A 19,244-nucleotide genomic window follows, 5' to 3' on the forward strand; every position below is an offset into this window, starting at 1 on the left:
TTGGTGCTCCTGGGTATTAATTCAGGTTCCTTTGACTTATCTCTTATTCCATGGTGGAACATAAATTCCACAAAGCTGGGGACTTTGAACCATTGGTACTCAGCTCAATGCTCACCGTATACAGCAAGGGCTTAATGGATGCATGAAACATAGATAACAGTAGTGTCAAGAACCTGGAAGCCCCAAAACAAATGCCTCCAAAACATATTGTCTCTTAATAGTGTAAGAAAAAAGTACAGTCTAATAGAAAGTGACAACAGATAGCTGGATGACTTAACCCTGGAGCCTCAGTTTCCCTTGTCATCACAGACATTGCGTCAGTGTTACTCTGACCCACCCCAGGAGCTCCTGCCAAACAGAGTAGGAGCAGGAAGAGGAGTGGGTCCCTTCTATTGGGAAGTAATCAATTCTGCTGTACATGATGGTAAAATGGATTCTGGGTAACAAGTCTATGGGAAGAGGTCAGAGTATAAATGGCTCCCACCATCCATCCATCCATCTACCCCGAGTCTATCGATGCTTTACAACATCCCAGCGTCCGTCCCCTAAGTGCCAGAGTGGAAGGAAGGCCAATTTCAGAAACCACAGCCAGAGACTTTTGGGAAACAGAGCTTACCTTGAGGTTTTCTGGGCAGAACTGGTGGCCATACATGTCAATGGCAGACAAGAAAATGGATTCTACTTGGTTGTGTCTGAGTTCATAAGAGGGGAGGTGGGAGGCGATCAGTACCTGAAAGGGAAGCTCATGAGAACATGTGCCTGCAGGAGGAACCCATGAGAAGCAGACTGGCCACTTCTCGCCACGGTAAACGTCTTTGCCAGGCTGATGAGCTCACAAGAACCATGTCTGAGAGGAAACTGTTTAGCATCCCATGCAAAATCACGTGCACATGAGAGGACCACAAGGACCCAGATGGCATAAAGCAAGACCACCTACCTGTCTGGCTCTTAAGGCTACTTTGCAGTGTTCACTTTTGCTCAACTGGGTAAGTTCACCGAGAATGGAGAGAAGCTCATCGGTCAATGATGGATCTGGACCACACAACTCATCCTTTGGGAGACAAAACATATACCCAATATGATAAAGTCTTTAAAGTGGATTTCCTTGAGTGGAGGAGTTCTTTTTTTTGTTTGTTTATTTGATTGATTTTTAAAAATTTTTTTGAGTGTAGGAGTTCTTAAACTTTTGAGATAACAAGTTTTTTTGGAAGTGGGATGAAGTCTAAGGATGCCTGAGAAAAGTGTTTTTAAGTGTAAAAGATTCTATTGGTAACAAATTATATTTGTCACCAATTATATTTGTCATCAAATTATATTTGTCATTATATTTCAATTATATTGAAAACAAGGTCACAGACCCAAATTAAGAGGCTAGGCCCTTATGGCTGGGCAGACTCCAAGAATGGTGACATTACAATGCACTCTTTGCCATCATACTCCCCTCTGGTACCTCTACATATACTTGGGAATAACATAATGAGCATCAAAAAATCCTAATCCAGAACGTAAAGGCTAAAAGAGACCTTATGGCTCATCTATAATCCAACTTTCTTGGGTATTCAGGCAGGAGGAGGAATTTGTCTAAGGTCACGGAATGAACTACCCAGAGAATTGGGACTAGAACCTAAGGTCCCCAGCATTCAATGCAACATCCCTTCCAATTCAGTTATAGTCATTAATCACCTGCAATATTTTTAAGGGTATGAGATACAAAGACAAACACAGGACAGTTCTTGCCTTCGAGAACCTCATAAACTACCATAACAAAATGGGGCCCATGTAACCAATGATCAGTTCTACTAAACCATCTTTCCCAAATAGTCCCACCAATGTTCTAGCTATGTTTTCCGCTGGTTCTCAAAACACAGCAGATCTCCTGGATGGGTCACCAAATGATCAATAAGGACGAGTTTTTGGAGAATATCAGAGGTGGAACCGATCAGTTTCTGAGAATTTGTGAGAATCACAAACTCTGAGCATTGGAAGGTCACCTAATCTAGAAGAAACATCCCTTCTAGAGCAGGCCTGACAAGGTTGTCCAGAAAAAGAGAGTGTGTGTCACTTTGGGACAGTTCTAACATGTAATGTGCTGTCGTCTCCAGAAACTGCCGATCGCTCTCTGGTCTAGAGGAGAGACTTCTTCCTCCGGAGAGCCATCTCAAGTCTGGTCCAGACAAGACTCTCTATCTCTCATGTGCAGCCCTCTTTTATCCTCCCAGAGAATGGGCGTGGGATAACGCAAGGGCTTCTGGGAAAAATTACTTCAACCAATGAACTTGCTCCTCCTAAGCATGCAAGCTCCTTCCCCAGGAGTTCACAGATGTAAAATTCCCAGTCATGGCTGGAACTAGAGAATTGTCAAGTACCGACTTAGCACTTAGTAAGAACCTAATATCTCATTATCTCATTAGCACTTAGTAAGAACCTAACACTAACACTTAAGACATTTTTCATGACTTAAATCAGCCACTTTGCAGCTTTCTAAATCAAGTCCCTTTGTCTATCGTTCTGGGGTCATTTCCCTCATGTCCGACTGACCCCTTGGGGAGTTTTCTTGGCAAAGATACTGCGGTGCTTTGCTATTTCCTTCTCCAGCTCATTTTGCAGATGGGGAAACTGAGGCAGTGAAGTGATAGCCTGGGATCACACAGCTAGTAAGCCTGTATAAAAGAGACTGGGCCCAGTGCTCTTTGCCCTATGGCACCACCTAGTGGCCCATTTCATTCAGCCCTTTGAATGCTTGAAGCTCTCAATCAAGTTTCCCCCCACCACTCTACCCCCGTCCCCCAACTCCCTTGCACATTTAAATCTCTTTTGACTATTTGGATTGAAAAATCTTTCTTTAAAAGAGGCAGAATTGGTTTTAAGAGCCAAGGCCAGAAAGTGAGCTTTACAATTGGTTTTAAGAGCCAAGGCCAGAAAGTGAGCTTCACAAATCCAGATGTCAATCTGAGGATGTCCATTATAGCTTAGGACACATGGTGGAAAATCCTATCCTTTCACCCACTGCCTATGGGCCATCCTGTAGACATCTCCCATTGAACGTGTCCAAAACTGAATTCATCTCCCCCTCCCCTTTCCCAGTTTTTTTTTTTTCAGAAAGCTAGTAATTGCTGGGAATAGGATCTGAATCCAGTTCTTCTAACTCTCCACTTTGCATGCTCTCCCTGGGTGGATAGGACAATGATTACTGCTCCATTTGACAGAGGAAGAGACTGAGGTCTGGGGAAGCTGACCCATCATAGAAGGATGGTCAACAGTTTCCATCAGCCACATAACAGAAGAGAAGCCCCACAGGCTCCCTCCCTCTGTCTTGGAGAGACTTACGATTAACATGGTCACCAGCTGATTCTTCTTGGCCACCTGCGCGTGAGAGAAGATGCAGTTGAGCACAGGTGACATGTCTGGCTTAAACTGCTCCCGGAGGTTAATCACGCACTTGTCATAGTGGGCTGGAGGGAGAAAGATGTCATGTGTTTAGACTTGGATTTCCTTTTTGTCCCATTACTGGCCTCTAGCAGAAAGAGGTGCACCCCCATTCCAGCCTTGCCTTGTTGGAAATGATGTTCCACTTGCAGGTATTTCCTTAACAAATCTAATACCACGGTCTTCATGTAGCCCCTTGTTCCACTCCGGTACCTGTGTGAGAAAGGAGTGCATTACTGCCGGCCTTGGGGTCAGAAGCAGAAGGAGACTCTTGATGGTCCTTCCTCCCAAGAGGTCACAGCCACAAGGATCCTAAGAAGTGATCTCTTGCAAATGCCATACTGTCATTATTTACTTAGCTGCATGTGGTCTCCCTCAGTAGGGCAGTGTTTTCGTGTGTGTGTGTGTGTGTGTGTGTGTGTGTGTGTGTGTGTGTGTATGTGTGCCATATTTCATGTCCTGAGTGCCAGCCACTGGGAACACAAAGCATTAAGTTTCTTACTAGATGCTTGATTGACTATTGCTATGCCCAGCCCAGTGGAATATTGTGTCGAGTTGGTAAAGCACTAATACTCTCCTAGTTGCGTAAAAATTAAGGCCAATTAGAGCCTTGGCTGGATAACCTACCCTCATTTCATGAGATATTTCACTCTGACCTTCCCAACAACCTGGGAGGACAGGCAGGGTAGGGACCGTCATCTCCATTTGGATGGAACTGCAAGGAACACAGTGACCCTGGGTCCTCAGAATGCCCCCAAGAGAGGGCACTGCTAAAGAATTGACCACTTCTGTTTCTCCTAATTATAATTAGCAATAGTTCATATTTAGGGAGCACTTTAAGATTTCCAAAGCACTTTAAGGTATTTCACCTGGAGCAACATTGAAGGGTAAGTGTCATTATTCCCATTTTACAGATGAGGAAGTTGAAAAAGAGATTGTTACTTATTCACAGTCAACAGCTATTAAGTATCTGAGGTAAAATTTGAATTCAAGTCTTCCTGACTCTTAAGTCAAGCACCTTACCCATCATGCCACATAGCTAGATAACTGAGAATTTAAAATCAGCCGTCCAGGTAACAAGAGGCCTGCTGGAGCTCTCCCTGCCACTGATGTTTGGAATTCTAAATTCCTAAATTTGCCCGGTGATAAAACCAAGCCAAAAACAATCTTCTAAAGGGAAGGGGAGTAAGGGGGAGCTTGGCAGAGAAGAACAAACTGGAGTGGATGCATGGATGGGCTGTGGGACTTGTTTCCTTCTCTGGATCAGAATATTATTCCCGCTCCTTAGCTAACAGGATTGTGACAAGGTTCAAATGAGAGGGGAGACAGAAAATGCACAAGGCAACCATAAAGCCTAGCACCATCATCCCAAGGTAGTCACACCTGTGATTTCATCGCTATAGCAACACTCGGGGCAGAAATCCTCTCTGCCAAAATCCATCAACAATCCATCAGGCGGCAAGGCCCTCTCCAACAATGAGATGAGCCAAATCAGTTCCAATAGAGCAGTAATGAACTGAACCAGCTACACCCAGTGAAAGAACTCTGGGAGACGACTAAGAACCACTACATAGAATTCTCAATACCCCTATTTTTGTTCGCCTGCATTTTGGATTTCCTTCACAGGCTAATTGTACACTGTTTCAAAGTCCAATTCTTTTTGTACAGCAAAACAACTGTTTGGACATGTATATGTATATTGTATTTATTTTATACTTTAACATATTTAACATATATTGGTCAATGTGCCATCTGGGGGTGGGGGGAAGGAGGGGGAAAGTTGAAACAAAAGATTTTGCAATTGTCAATGCTGAAAAATTGCCTATGCATAAAACTTTTGTAAAAATAAATTTAAAAAAAAGCCATCAGGCACTTAAGAGGTGGAGAAAGCTGCCTGGGATACTGAGGTTAGAGGCGCCCAGAGTCATGTGGCAGTATGGGACAGAGACAGCAGCTCTTCCTGACTCTGCCCTGGGATACACTGCCTGTCATGTCATTTCTACAACCAACACTGAGGTCGGCTGCATCTTTTTTCCCTTTAAAATGTTTACACAATAATGAAATTTGTACAAAACAAAATATAAATAAATGCTTCTGGACAGACTGATTGAAAAATAACAAAAATCTTGTTTGCCACAATAGGGATTTGTTGATTAGTAAAGAATTCTGTCACAGAGGACCCATAATAGCCACGTATGCTCCTTCAGGTGATGGGGCTGGGCATTGCTTCCAGTGTCCCCGGCCATTAGCTAAACCTACTCCTGACAAAGAGCATGGTGGCAGAACTTGGTCTCCATCATATAGTTTCAAGGTTCCTTTGCCCAGGGGGTCTTGAGTCACCTTTGGACTAGCTGCACAATGCTCTGAGTGTTCATGAAGAAAACTTCTCGGTCTGCTTTCCGCTGGAGAGTTGCAGCGTGGCTGTCCAGGATGTTGGCGATCTAAATGGGGGAAAAAGAGCTCATCTAACTACTCATGTCCAAGAGATACGGGTCCCTAATTGCTAACGAAATTCTGGATTCCTTCTGAAGGCAGGGATGGACTCGTTAATTCTGATTTCAGATGTTCAAGGAGACTGAGCTTGCCAGGAATAGAGGAGAACAGAATTAGAGAGCAACGTCTCTAAGGAGTCAATCCCTCCCACTCCTTGGTTCTCACAACACTCTTTCTCCCTGTGCTCTCATTAGGGTCCGAGGTCTGCTGCGTTGATCTAGGCCCGAAGACCCTCCCAGATAATAGCACAGAGGTTCACTATCTAGGAGAACAGTTCCTACAGGAAAGACCTACTAAAAGGAGGGACTAAAGTACACAAATAAATGAGAGTGAATGAATGAAGCAATGTACAAGATTTGCACTTCTTTCAATAGTGGCCTTGACAGCCATTCCCTAAAGCAAATAGAGGGGGTGTGAGAAAAGTACCAGGCCCCTTTCAGTCATATAAAAGGAAGAAAGGTGGGCAATGATTCCAATGGAATCTGTAAAGGAGGTTCAGGAAATTGGTCCCACTTCTCCATGAGGAACTCTCTCTGCTGAGGCAGATAGCAGCACCTCCCCAGCTCTGGGACATTATCAAGGTTATCCTTACCCTCTCCACCTTGTGGGCTTGTTACCCCTCATCACTCTGTTGGTGACACTCTTAAGACTGTCTGGTTTGGAGGGGCCTGCCAGGCCTTGAGTCACTGCTATGGTCTCCAAGAGTCCAGGTTCTCTTGGTACCAAGTCTCAACATAGGACCTCAGTGAAAGTGCGAATATACTTTATGGCTTATAAAGATCATCATCAGAAGAAGCTAGGGAGACAGATCCACATCTTACAACAGACCCCAAGATAAGTTCCCAATGGCCATAGGGCTTAAACATAAAGGAGCATCACAATTCACTCTGAAGAGCATGGAAGAAATTCCCTTTCTATTCTACGGAAAGGGGAGAGGTCACACTCAAACAAGGAAGAGAGAAAAGAAAACAGACAATTTGGATTCTATGCAACTCAGAAGTTTTTGGATAAATAAGTTCAACAGAGCTAAAATTAGAAAAGACGTAAATAACTGAGACAATCTTTGCAACGAGAGATGGGTCATATATTTGTGTGTACATATATGCATTGCGTTGGGTGACATACTAATGATACACGTGGATTATTGAGCATAAATAAAAACAAAAGTATATGTATACATGATACATAAACTGCAATAATTACAATAATTATATGTGATTAGACATAGACGTATGCTACGGCATATATGTATACCCGCACGTGTGTATTATGCATATTGTACATAATATACCTGTGTGGGAATACATATATATGTACATCTATATACACACAATATACATATATAACACACATAAATATACATATATGCCCATACCCATAAAACTATACACAACACAGCACAACACACATCTATGCCTAAAATAGAATGTATTTACACACAATGTGCATATGCGTACATATATGCATGCATAGTAAATACACACATGTGCACACATAAAAGCAAAGCCATACACATATAATGCATAGATACGTATACGATGCACACATTAAATGCCATAGACATGTGCACGTTACTTATGAGTGTATATGTTATGCTCTAATACAACATACATAAACATTCATACACATACAATATGCATGTACATATACATGGTATTGATTCGATTCTGCAAGAATAAGAGCCATTCTCCAATTAATAAATGGTCAAAGCTTACAGTCTTCAGAAGAAGAACTCTAAGCTATTAATATTCATTTGAATGAATGCTCCAAATCTCTAGGAATTAGAAAAATGCAAATTAAAGCAACTCTGGGGCTCCACCTCAAACCCACCATATTGGTTAAGTTGGCACAAAAGGAACATGATAAATGTTGGCAGGCTCTGGGCGAACCAGCACCAGAATGCACTGCTAACAGACCATTCGGGAAAGCAATGTGGAACCAACTCGTCTAAACTGTGAATAGCTTGGGATCTAGCCAGATCACTGCTCGTTCTATGTCCCAAAGTGACAAAAGAAAGAGAAAAAAGACCCAGATGAACAAAAATACTGATGATCAACTCTTTGAAGGGTGCAATTAAGGTAACAGAATGCTTTTTGCTGTAAGAAATAATGGACAGAAAAATCTGTAGGAACTGACGGTAAGTGACCTGAGCAGAATCAGAAAAAAACAATTTCTATAGTAACGACCCTTTTGTAGAGACAAATGACTCAAGCCTCAAGCACTCTGTTCCATAAGCCCAGAGGAATGATGATAAAGCCACTAACTCTCCTCCCAATGGAGGGAGCTGGAAGAACGAGATACATATTTTTTTAGAGATGGGCATTGTGGGAATTTGTTTGCTGGACTGTGTATATTTTTATAAGAGTTTTGCTTTGCTTTGCCTTTTTCCCAATGGAGTGAGGGAAGCAGGGAGAGAAAATTAGATTCTTTTGTTCACTGGAAAAAAATCTTTTTTAAAAAAATTAATTGTAAAAATTCCAATTAAAAAGTTTTTTTTTTTAAAGATCACTGCCACACAATGAGTGGAAGAAAAGACTATGTGAATTGACCTTTTGGAGCTGGAAGCACCTCTGAAAATAATCTAGCCCAACCGCACCACATGAAGGAAGAGAAAGGAGGCCCAGAGCTGGCCGGGGATACGGCCAAGTCACGCACCAAGTGAGTGGCTGAGCAGAGGCTTGACCCAAGGTCTTCCAGTGCCTGGTCCAGAGCTCCCTCCACTACTCCACAGTCACACTAAGTACAAATGATAAATAAAGCATTCAGCTTGGGCCCCAGGGGCAGACCAGGTGTTCAACAAACATCTCTTCAACTGATGAGCATTAAAGATGGCTTCGGATTTTTGCTCTATTCTTTTGATAAGATGTTATTTTTTTTTCCTTAAAGTACTGTCTATTTGGCTAAGGTTCAAAGCTTCTGAGGAGCGCTTTTACACCTAACTTTTTAAAGTGAGGAGGGCCATTCTACCAGAAACTAGTCGCTTCTGAAAGTTTGGCAAAAACTTTGAACAGAGACAATTCAGGATTTATCTGTGTTCATACTAGATAGATACACAAGTCTCTGGATCACGAAAGATTGAACTGTTGAAATCCCAAGGTGGTTGTGAAGAAGGTACTTGGTAAATGTTACAAAAGTCTCCAGTTCCAGAAAGCTCAATCGGGAGCTCCCGAGCCTCCAATGACTGGCCTGGGAGATCAGAGCTGCCCCTGCCCACAAGGATAATCACTGAGTGGTAAGTTAACCTTCTAATAAGGACTGGAAAGGATTGTGATCTCTAAATCTGTAGAAGGAAGGTCCTGTGTTGATAAGATCACAAGTCTCCTGACATTTTCTATCAGAGGCCGGATATAAGAATCCATAACGGTTTCGGGAGATGTCATGGGATCACCCGAGAGCCATACCTCCCTCCACACTCTTTACCTGCTGGCTGGGGAACTGGCACAGCACAGAGGTGATGTTGCTTGCATACTGGGCCATGACTTTGCGGACCGCTTTCTCCACAGAGGGCGGGATCCGGCCAGAGACGCTGGTCATGATCTCCTGGAGCTCCAGAAGGGGTAAGGAGGGGGACCGGAGGGTGACCATCAGCTTGTTGACCCATTCTTTGAGCTGAAAGAGACAAAAATCATTCACGTTTACGACCTGTATAGCTAGCAGTATGATGCTAAGGGGCATGCATGGAGTGCAATTTTGGAAGATTGGGCAGGTTAATCAAATAACCAAGCAGAGAATTCAAGTAGAATTGGCTCTCTTCACTGGAATCACGCAGCTGGGTCCTACCTAGTCTACCGAATTCAGCTCAGGGGATTTATTTCTTCCATAAAGCCTTTCCTCCCCCTAAGAACTCTAATTTACATTCATCTCTTCTCTAAGCATCTGGACAGGACTGCGTTTTTCTCTGTTTCTCATTTGTCTACTTCATCTCGTCTCCCAAGAGACTAATGGCTCTCTGGAGTAAGAACCACATCATTTGGTTCCTTTCACAGCACTTAGGACGGTATGAAATACACTACCTGTGGAGGGGGCTTTCAATTGGGTTCCTGTTGAGAGCTTTGGGGTTTTATGGGTCAGTCTGTCTCATCTAACAAGATGCTTTTGTTAGCCTAGGAACTGAAGCCATGGATTTATAGTTAGAATTGCTATATGTATCCTGACAGCATAGGGGCACTAGGTGGCAGCATGGCATAGAGAGCACCAATCAAGAGGCCATGAGTTCCAATTCAACCTCAGACACTACTAGCTGTGTGACCCTGAAGAAGTCACTTTACCCTCTCTGCCTCAGTTTCTTCATATGTAAAATGAGCTGGAGAAAGAAATGGTACACCACACCAGTATGTTTGTAAAGAAAGAAAAAAAGTCTAAATAGGGTCATAAAGAATCAGATACAACTTAAAAATGACTAAACAACCAAAAAATACTGACTATATCCATCATGGTTCTAGAAAATACTCAACATGTACGTACCAGTATTCTCTTACTTGTCTGACCACCACTAATCTAGAACTAGCATGAACTATAATTATACATCTTATATAAATAGTTGATTAAAGTATCTTTTGAACTTGGTATTAATTAAAATACATTATCAATTAAAAAGGAATGCAAGTTATATATGTGTATATATGCATACACACCCACATATATATATACATATATATGGATTTCTGGACATTTGTCTTACAACTGATAATATAGATGTTCTTCTGAACATCTGATGTTGATTATAACAGAAAATGTGGTCAATTTCAATGAAATAAAATTGAAAATTTTTGCATTAAGAAAGATTAACATAGTTAGAATAAGAAGAGAAACTGTCAAATGAGGGGGCAAGCTTTCATCAAAAAATCTCTCCTAGAAGTCTGATATCCAAAATATATAGGAAATTGACCCAAATCTTTATAAGAACCATACCCTTCCTCTCCCCTCCCAATAGATTTTCAGCAAAGAGATCTGGGTAATTTTCAAATAGAAAGAAAAAAACCCTCAACAACTATATAAAAATGCTCTAAATAACTTATAAGAGAAATAGAAATTAAAACAAATTAGTAAAGAAGGTTTAAAACAGAAATAATTAGTGTTAGGCTCTGGAAGGATAGGAGCAAATATGCTATTGGTGGAGCTTTGAATTGGTCCAACTGGTCTGGTTATCAGTTGATAAACATTTATTAAGCAATAGACATTGTGCTAAGCACTGAGGATACAAAAAAGAGTAGAAAAGGCAGTTTTTTTTACCCCAGGGACGTTATAATCTAATGAGGAAGACAACATGCAAACCTGTACAAAGCAATGTATATACAGGATAAATGGGAAATAATAGAAGGTTGAGGAGGTCTTTCAATTAAAGAAGATATTTTAATTTGAACTTAAAGGAAATAAGAGAGATCTAAAATTATAAAAAGTGGAGGAAAAAGAGTGTTATAAGTGGAACAGCCCAGAGAGAATATCCAGAGTGAGAGATGGAGGGTTTTATTTGTAGAAGAGCCCAGAGGTGGCTAGGGGCTAGAAATCAGAAGGTACATGGTGGGGGGAGTAGGGCGTTAGAAGGCTGAAAAGATAAGAGGGGGCTAGATAGGATATGAAAGGAAAGGAATACAGAACATTTTGTAGTCGATTCTGGAGGTGACAGGGAATCAATGGAATTTACAGAGCATGTGGGGAGTAGTGGTAGTGACATAATTAGACTTAGATTAGAGGTTGGAGCATGAATTGAAGTGGGAAGAGACCTGAGCTAGGCAGATCCACCATTTTAATAAAGGCTACTATAATGGCCCAGGTGTGAAGTGATGAAGGACCTGCATCAGGATGGGGACAGTGTCAGAAGAGAGAAGGGGGTGTGAGAAATGCTGCACAGGTGAAACTGATGAGAAGTGCTACAGAGGTGAAAGAGATGAGAGATGCTGCAGAGGTGAAACTGATGAGAAGTGCTGCAGAGGTGAAACTGATGAGAGATGCTGCACAGGTGAAATCTAGGAGAAACACTGCACAGTATTTCTCCTGCACAGGTGATATTGATGAGAGATGCTGGAGAGGTGAAACTGACAAGATGTTACAGAGGTGAAACTGATTTATATATACTGCACAGTTGAAAGTGAAATTGACATATGACATAACCAGAACTATGTTTATATTATATTAAAAACCCAGGAAAAAGTGATTGTCAGATATATCCAAAAAAAAGTGTGATGCCCACAATAAAAACTGAACAAACCATGCAGATGGATTAAAAGTAATATTATGACACCATCTGACCATGTCACTCCCCTCCTCAATCATTCCAGTGGCTCCCTTTGGCTTCCAAGATTAAATACAAAATTATCTGTTTAACATTGAAAACTCTTCAAAACTCAGTCCCTTCCTACCTCTTGAGTCTATTTACACTTTATTTCCTATTTCGTATTCTTCCATCCAGGGACTTGGCCTTCTGACTGTTCCATGAATAAGAGTATCTATTCTTAGCTCCAGGCACTGTCTTTAGCTGTTCCCATTCCTGGAATACTCTTCCTTCTCTCTTACATCAATTGATCTTACTAACTTCCTTTAAGTTGCAACTAAAATCTCACCTTCCTCAGGAAGCCTTCCTCATTCCCTCTTAATTCCAGGATCTTCCCTCTGTTCATTATTTTCTATTTTTCCAGCATATAATTTGTTTTGCACCTATTTGTTGCATGTTGGCTTCCCCCATTAGACTGTCAAGCTCTGAAGGAAGAAACTGTCTTTGGCCTCTTTTTTGTATCTGCAATGCTCAGCACAGAGTCTGGCCACACAGCAGGTGCTTAATAACATTTCCTGACTGGCCATAAAGATGATCAAAAGCAATTCAGAAAAACATGGAAAGCCTTCACTGACCTGGTGCAGAGTAAGAGCATGAACAAAAATATATGCAATGGCAATGATGATATAAATAGAAATTTCTACATGCAGATGATCTCGGATTCCCTGCAGTGATTAGCTCTGGTCAGCCATCTCAGGAGAAAGGCAGAAGGATTATGGGAAGGATGGTACTCGAGTTTTTCAGGCCTGGATAATCTTTTTTTTTTTTTGTTTTTTTGTTACAAGGGAGGGCTTAGTTGTTGTGGGGTGAATGAGGGGGTACTTCCACACAGTTTAGAAAGTGACTGTGATATAAAATTGATAAGAGGCACCAATAAAAGAAGAGAAATGAATTTTTGGACATCTCTGATAAGCTTCTAACTCTTTCCTCCTATTGATGGAGAAGCTAAGTGTTGTGGGCCAGAACTCTGAATTTGAAGCAAGGATGCTTACAAGGTACTAAGTGGAATTAATGAGACAATGGTTATCTAGTTTAGCACGCTTCAGTGTGACTGATGTAATCTTACAACAAATAATGGCTTCCTAGTGATATAATGATTGGTTTACACTCAGTGTGGAGCATATAAGCAGGGACTGAGAGCCAGAGAGGACAAGAGCACTAGAAGCTCTCAGAGCCAAGGAGACAGAAATTCCTGGTGCTGGGCCTGGCCTCCTGCACTTCCCCCACTGAGACCAAGGCCGGTCTGAAAGGCTCTCCAGAAAGCTACCCAGCTCCAGGAAGGAGATAATAAAAGATTTGGACTTTAACCCCTGGCTGTTCTTGTGGTGATTACTGAACTGAAAAGAAGGCTGCTTCCAGAAGACCTCAATAAACCTGAACCAGAGAACATTACAGCTAAGAGAGACCACAGGGTGAAGACCTAAACCCGAGTCTCTAGACTTTAGGCCAGGGTTCTTTCCCACACTTGCCTTGCCACCCAGGACACTTTCCTTCAAGTAATTTTTATTATTTTCTTTTGTCTTTTATTCTTTATTTGTCTAAGGAGCCAAATGAAAAGAGTCATCAAATAAGTGGGACATTACCTGTGGTCCCATGGTCTCTTCCCACCTCAGCCAAAAAGGCTTGGGGAAGGGACCCTCTCCTCTATGTTCTCTGGGGCCAATGTCAGTCTACATGCCCATTATCTCTACTCACATGAATCATCATATAGATGTATCGGTTCAGACAAGTCATCTTTTCTTCTTCAGATTCTTAACACATGCTATTTCTCATCCCACTGACCTATTCCATCTCTTGCATTCATGTACTAACCTTATTGAGTCATTTCCTGATAGTCAGTGACATATATAAACATTTTGATGTTTGTGGGTGCATATATTTCTGTCACTGATCTCCCCAGGGTTTGTGTCTAACAGGAAACTCTGGATCAAAGGTCTGAGCATTGTAATCATTTTCTCCACATAATTCCAAACTCATTACCAGAATAGTCATATCATTTTACAGCTCCACCAACAATGCATAAGTATGCCTTGCAACACTGACTGTTTCCATCTTCTCTCATCTTTGCCAATTTCCTGGGTATGAGGTAAAACCCCAGAGTCATTTTTGATTTGTATTTCTCTTATTACTAGTAATATGCAGCCTTCTTTCAGGTAATTGTTAAATCATTTGCAATTTGGGAGTGGGTGGGGGAAGGGAGTGGTTTATTATATCTGTTCTGAAGTGATTTTTGTCTTTCCTATGCTTGTTAGTTGCATATATATATATGTATATATATATACATACATATATATATATATATATTTATATTGTGGGCATCACACTCTTTTTGGATATATCTGACACAAAGGATTTTTTCTTCAATCCATCACTTTCCTCCTTACCCTAGATACACTAAATTTGGTCATGTTAAAATTTTAAAATTTTATATAACTGAAGTGATCAACTCTCTTTTGTAAGTAGCTTCTATGGCCTTTGTTTGGTTCAGTATTTGTCCCCTGACACAGTGGTGGGAGCCACCTGGTCTGGTTTTCCTTGACTTCTTTTAATGGTCTGACCTTTAAAAACCAAATCATTGCTCTATTTTGAATAATTAGCAGGAGTCCTGGCCAATTTCTATTTGTGTTTTAAACAGAACTCAACTATGCCATAATACACATGGACCCATCTAAAATGGTGGATTTTATAAGTCATGGGGAGAAACCGTGTCCCCACAGCTGCCTGGTGGGTCAAGGCTACACGGTGAGGAAATAAAAGAAGCAAGTCTCTAGTAGCGTGACAATGTATATGACTGTGTGTATGTATATATGTGAGAGTGAGTCTATGTGAAAATATATGTGTGTATAATTGTGTGTTATTTAAGTACATATGTGTGTGATTATATTATGTGAATATATATATGAGTGAGTGAGTCTATATAAAAGTATGTGTGTAATTGTGTGAATTTAAGTATATATGTGTTGTGTGAGTATATATGTGAGTGAGTCTATGTGAAAGTATATGTTGTGTAATTGTGTATATTTAAGTATATATGTGTAATTGTGTTGTGTGTGTTGTGTGTATACATAAAACTTATTCTCATCTGGTAACCTGAATGAGAGCTTAGCAGAAGCCAGCTCTGCTCACCTTGGTGCTGAAAATGGGTTCTGGCAAACAGTAGCCATTCATGACGTTGGTCAGGTTCTCCAGGACATTGTGGAAAACCTGATGGAGCTTCTCTCCCATGATGGGCAGGGTTTGCTGGCAGGGCAGGTCCCCTGTGTATGGCTCAGCCTGATGGGAAGCAGAGGGAGAAAATGTCAGAGGTATGTGACCCAAAGAAGCCCAGCCTGCATCTGATGCCCCACCCATCTCCTGTTCTACCTGGGCAAGTCACCTGCTCCCCTGTAAAACAAGGGAACCAGGCCATATTCCTGCCATTTCATAAATTTTGCAGTGCCATGGGCATAGCAAACTTCACACCTCCCCGCCCACACCTTAATTTCCTCTGGATTCCCTCAAGATGGGTCCAGAAGGGAGTGAAAATGACTAATAATTCACATAAATCTTTTATAAAGAGGTTTAGTTTTAGTATAACCCAGTGATGGAGCTCGAATGCCTCCAGAAGAGAAATCCATGAATCAACCACCTACTTCTCCTTATCCATCCATTCAGCAATATTTGCTGATTTAGCACTTCCTGTGGCCCCTCCCCAGTTTCTACAGCTATGTCAGGGGCACAGAGATGAGTAAAGACAGCTTCTACCTCAGTATGGCCAATGCCACTCGGAATGAGTGGAGGACATGAGCAGGAAGACCCTCTGCATGCATTATTTCAAGAAAGCAAAGGGGAGAGAGGCAGAAAGTATAACTCGCCCCAAAAGGGAATGGATTTCCTTCCTTCACTGGAGGGTTTTCAAGCAGAGGTTAAGGGGAGTCCTTGCCAGAGATGTGATGGATATTTATGCTTCAGGTAGGGAGAGGCCACAGGATCTGTGGTGACAGAAACCCGGCTGTTCACTACCCAAATGGCCTTTCTCCTTCCTGAATCTGTTCCTCCTCTGTAAAATGAAAGTCATGGAGGAGACTGCCTCCAAGGGCTCGTCAGGCTCCCCAGCAGACCTTGTTGTTTCTTTTTATTTTATTTATTTTCTTTTGTTATCCTGACTCAATTTCCCTAATTGTCCTGACTTAGTTTCCCTAAATTGCTCTGCCTCAGTTTCCTTGAATTGTTCTGCCTCAATTGTTCGGCTCAAACCTGCAAAACCACCTCTCCTTCTTAATCATCAGAATATTTGATAAGGATAAAAGATCTTTTATTTTAGAATATCAGAATGCCTCTCCCCATCCCAATCTATCAGAATATCAGATAACGTCTTATCAAGATGCCTCTCCCCACCATGTCAGAGTCCCATTCTGCTCTCAGCACCCTGACTCTACCCCTGCCTCAGTCTACCCCCTGAGTCTGAGCCATGTGTATATATGTCATTGAGAACTCACATTGTTTGCTGGATTCTTGGAGAATAGTCTCATTCAGCCCTGGGACCAAACCATGGATCCATTTGGTCCCAGCAAATCTCTCCCTTTCAAATAAAATATTAAATAATCTCTATCTTGCCTCAGCTTCCTCAGCCTTACAACCTGATCCCAGCAGCTCTAGGAAGCTCCGGATAACCTCAGCATCATCACTCACTGCATGGACTTTAGAAGGATCGTCCAGCTCCAGTCTGGCTATCATACAGCCTGCTTGGAGCACAGCTCCTGGCCGCTTCACGTAGTAGATCCGTCCATCTTCCTGCACGCTCAAGGTCATGATCATCTTCATTACCTGGGTGGGGATGAGATGAAGAAGTGAGGAAAGGAACTCCAGGCCCTGTGCATGCAATAAATAGACCGCCCCAGGACTGGCGACAGACTAACAGAGAAACTGATCTCTAGGAAGCCCTAAGTGCACACACCCCAGCTGCTGCTTCTTCTGTGATCACTAGAATAAAAAACAAACCTACAAACAAACAAGATTCAGGGAAACTGATCCCCAAAGTAGGGCCTTTCTTTGGGAAACACCATCCTAGATGCAGGGAAAAAAAAGAATTAAATTTTAAAATTAAAGAAAAATTAAGAAGAGCTTTTCCCCCCTGAAAAGTAATGTACAGTCTCCATGTCAGGATATCAGGAAGAACATGTATCTGGAAAAGAGGCAGAGTTGAGAGGGGGGCAAGGACAACAGGTAGACAACAACCCAAAGGCCACAAGAAGGAAGTGGCTTTGTTCTGAGATTCCAAGCTTTCAGAGGTGATTTTTTGTTTTATCTTGATCCAAACCAAACCTCCACAAACCACACACATACACTACTTGCCCCCCTCTTCCATCTTCCCTTTAGATGTTGTCTTCCTCCATTGGAATGTAAGTTCCATGAGGAAAAGGAACATCACCTTTGCTCATAGCCCAGCACTTAGTGTAATATTTGGCAAGCAATAGCAAGTGATTCATAAAGACTTGTTCTGTCTATATATCTAATCATTCATCTATCTTCCATCCATTTATCTGGATCTATTTATCTATCTGATCTTCCATCCATTTATCTGATAATCATCCATCCATTTATCTGATCTATCTGATTGATGTATCTATCTGATAATCCATCCGTTTATCTGATCTATCTGATCGATGTTTCTATCTGATCATCCATCCATTTATCTGATCTATCTGATCGATGTTTCTATCTGATCATCCATCCATTTATCTGATCTATGTATCTATCTATCTGATCACCCATCCATTTAATCATCTATCTATTCATCTAACTTTAATCATCCATCTATCTGTCTTTCTATCTATCCATTATATGTGCATATCATCTATTCATCATCCATCCATTTTTCTAGCATCTATACTGCCTATCTTCTCTATCTTTCTCTAGTGGCTTTGGACAATTCTAAGTCAGTCACTGAGAAGGGGCCGGCCAGCCTTGGCCGAGGAGGCTCCCTCCCTGAGCTTCCTACACTGATGAAATTACAGGGAAAGTATGAAAAATGCAGAGAGAAGTGAGTACAGAAAAGGAAGGAAGAAGCCGGACCATGGAGGGGATGTGCATACAAATTCGACTGTGGTCAATTTTAGAGCAGTTCTACAGGACCGGCCCACCAGCCATTCCTTGTGTGTGTATGGCATCCGCAGGTCCCACAGTCCCCCACACCCAGGTCTATGAAGGGGCTGGAACATTTACACAGGGATTCTAGACAACAGCGTGACAGTGTGCCATTTTAAAATATTCTTTCCATTGATATCACCCCTAACTGCTGTATAAATGGGCTTGTTAGTTCTGATCATTCACTCAGCCTCAAAAGTCCTGAGTTCTGGTCCTAGCACTTACTAATTGTCTGTCCCTGAGAAGAACACTTTTTTTTTTTTCTCCCCCTGAGGCTGGGGTTAAGTGACCTGCCCAGGGTCACACAGCTAGGAAGTGTTAAGTGTCAGATCACATTTGAACTCGGGTCCTCCTGAATTCAAGGCTGATGCTCTATCCACTGCGCCACCTATCTGCCCCCAGAGAAGAACACTTAACTACTTTTCCTATCTCTTCATCCATAAAAGGAGGGAGGTCGGCTTGATGGCCTCTAAGCTGCCCAGTAGCTCTAAATTTTTGAGGCAAGTGCATGATTATTTAGTTCTTCTCCAATTCACATACAAAGCCTTTTTCTCACAGCAGGCGGCGTACAAGAATTATTCTCATATTACAGATAAGGGCATTGAGACCTATAGGGGTAAAGAGCCCAAGGACCCTCGAATCAGAGAGGATTGATATTGATAAGTATTATGTTAATTTCTCAAAGACGTATGCATCATATGTGACCAGTTTTCAAAATATTTAAGGGTGGATATCTCTGATACAATGAGCATGAAGTTGTGGTTGGAAACACAAATTTCTGAGCATTGACCATAGTAGATTCCGGAGCGGGTGGAGGTTAGGGTGGCCTGGTTTAGTCCTGATAAAAAGCATCAGGGCCAGGATTGTCAAATTTGCAGATGAGTTCAAGCTGGAGGCAACTAAGATCCAAGGAGGCCTTGATTGTTGG

General features: G+C 41.8%; 1 protein-coding gene across 10 annotated transcripts in view; it reads right to left on the reverse strand.

The window, feature by feature from the left end:
- ACACB (acetyl-CoA carboxylase beta) overlaps positions 1 to 19,244 on the reverse strand; it is a 127,030-nt gene that overhangs the window by 32,475 nt on the left and 75,311 nt on the right. For 8 of the 10 annotated variants that reach the window (XM_074295570.1, XM_074295540.1, XM_074295580.1 and 5 more), the window contains 9 exons: positions 16,862 to 16,996; positions 15,317 to 15,463; positions 9,340 to 9,528; positions 8,575 to 8,655; positions 5,767 to 5,867; positions 3,551 to 3,639; positions 3,328 to 3,452; positions 938 to 1,051; positions 617 to 730 (listed from right to left, as the gene is read on the reverse strand). In XM_074295570.1, coding sequence (XP_074151671.1) covers positions 617 to 730; positions 938 to 1,051; positions 3,328 to 3,452; positions 3,551 to 3,639; positions 5,767 to 5,867; positions 8,575 to 8,655; positions 9,340 to 9,528; positions 15,317 to 15,463; positions 16,862 to 16,996 — 1,095 coding nt within the window. The remainder of the gene's footprint in view (positions 1 to 616; positions 731 to 937; positions 1,052 to 3,327; positions 3,453 to 3,550; positions 3,640 to 5,766; positions 5,868 to 8,574; positions 8,656 to 9,339; positions 9,529 to 15,316; positions 15,464 to 16,861; positions 16,997 to 19,244) is intronic. The other 2 variants (XM_074295608.1, XM_074295598.1) reach the window with 1 other exon arrangement.

The sequence above is a fragment of the Sminthopsis crassicaudata genome, chromosome 1 (genome assembly GCF_048593235.1).
Source record: "Sminthopsis crassicaudata isolate SCR6 chromosome 1, ASM4859323v1, whole genome shotgun sequence".
Taxonomy (NCBI): domain Eukaryota; kingdom Metazoa; phylum Chordata; class Mammalia; order Dasyuromorphia; family Dasyuridae; genus Sminthopsis; species Sminthopsis crassicaudata.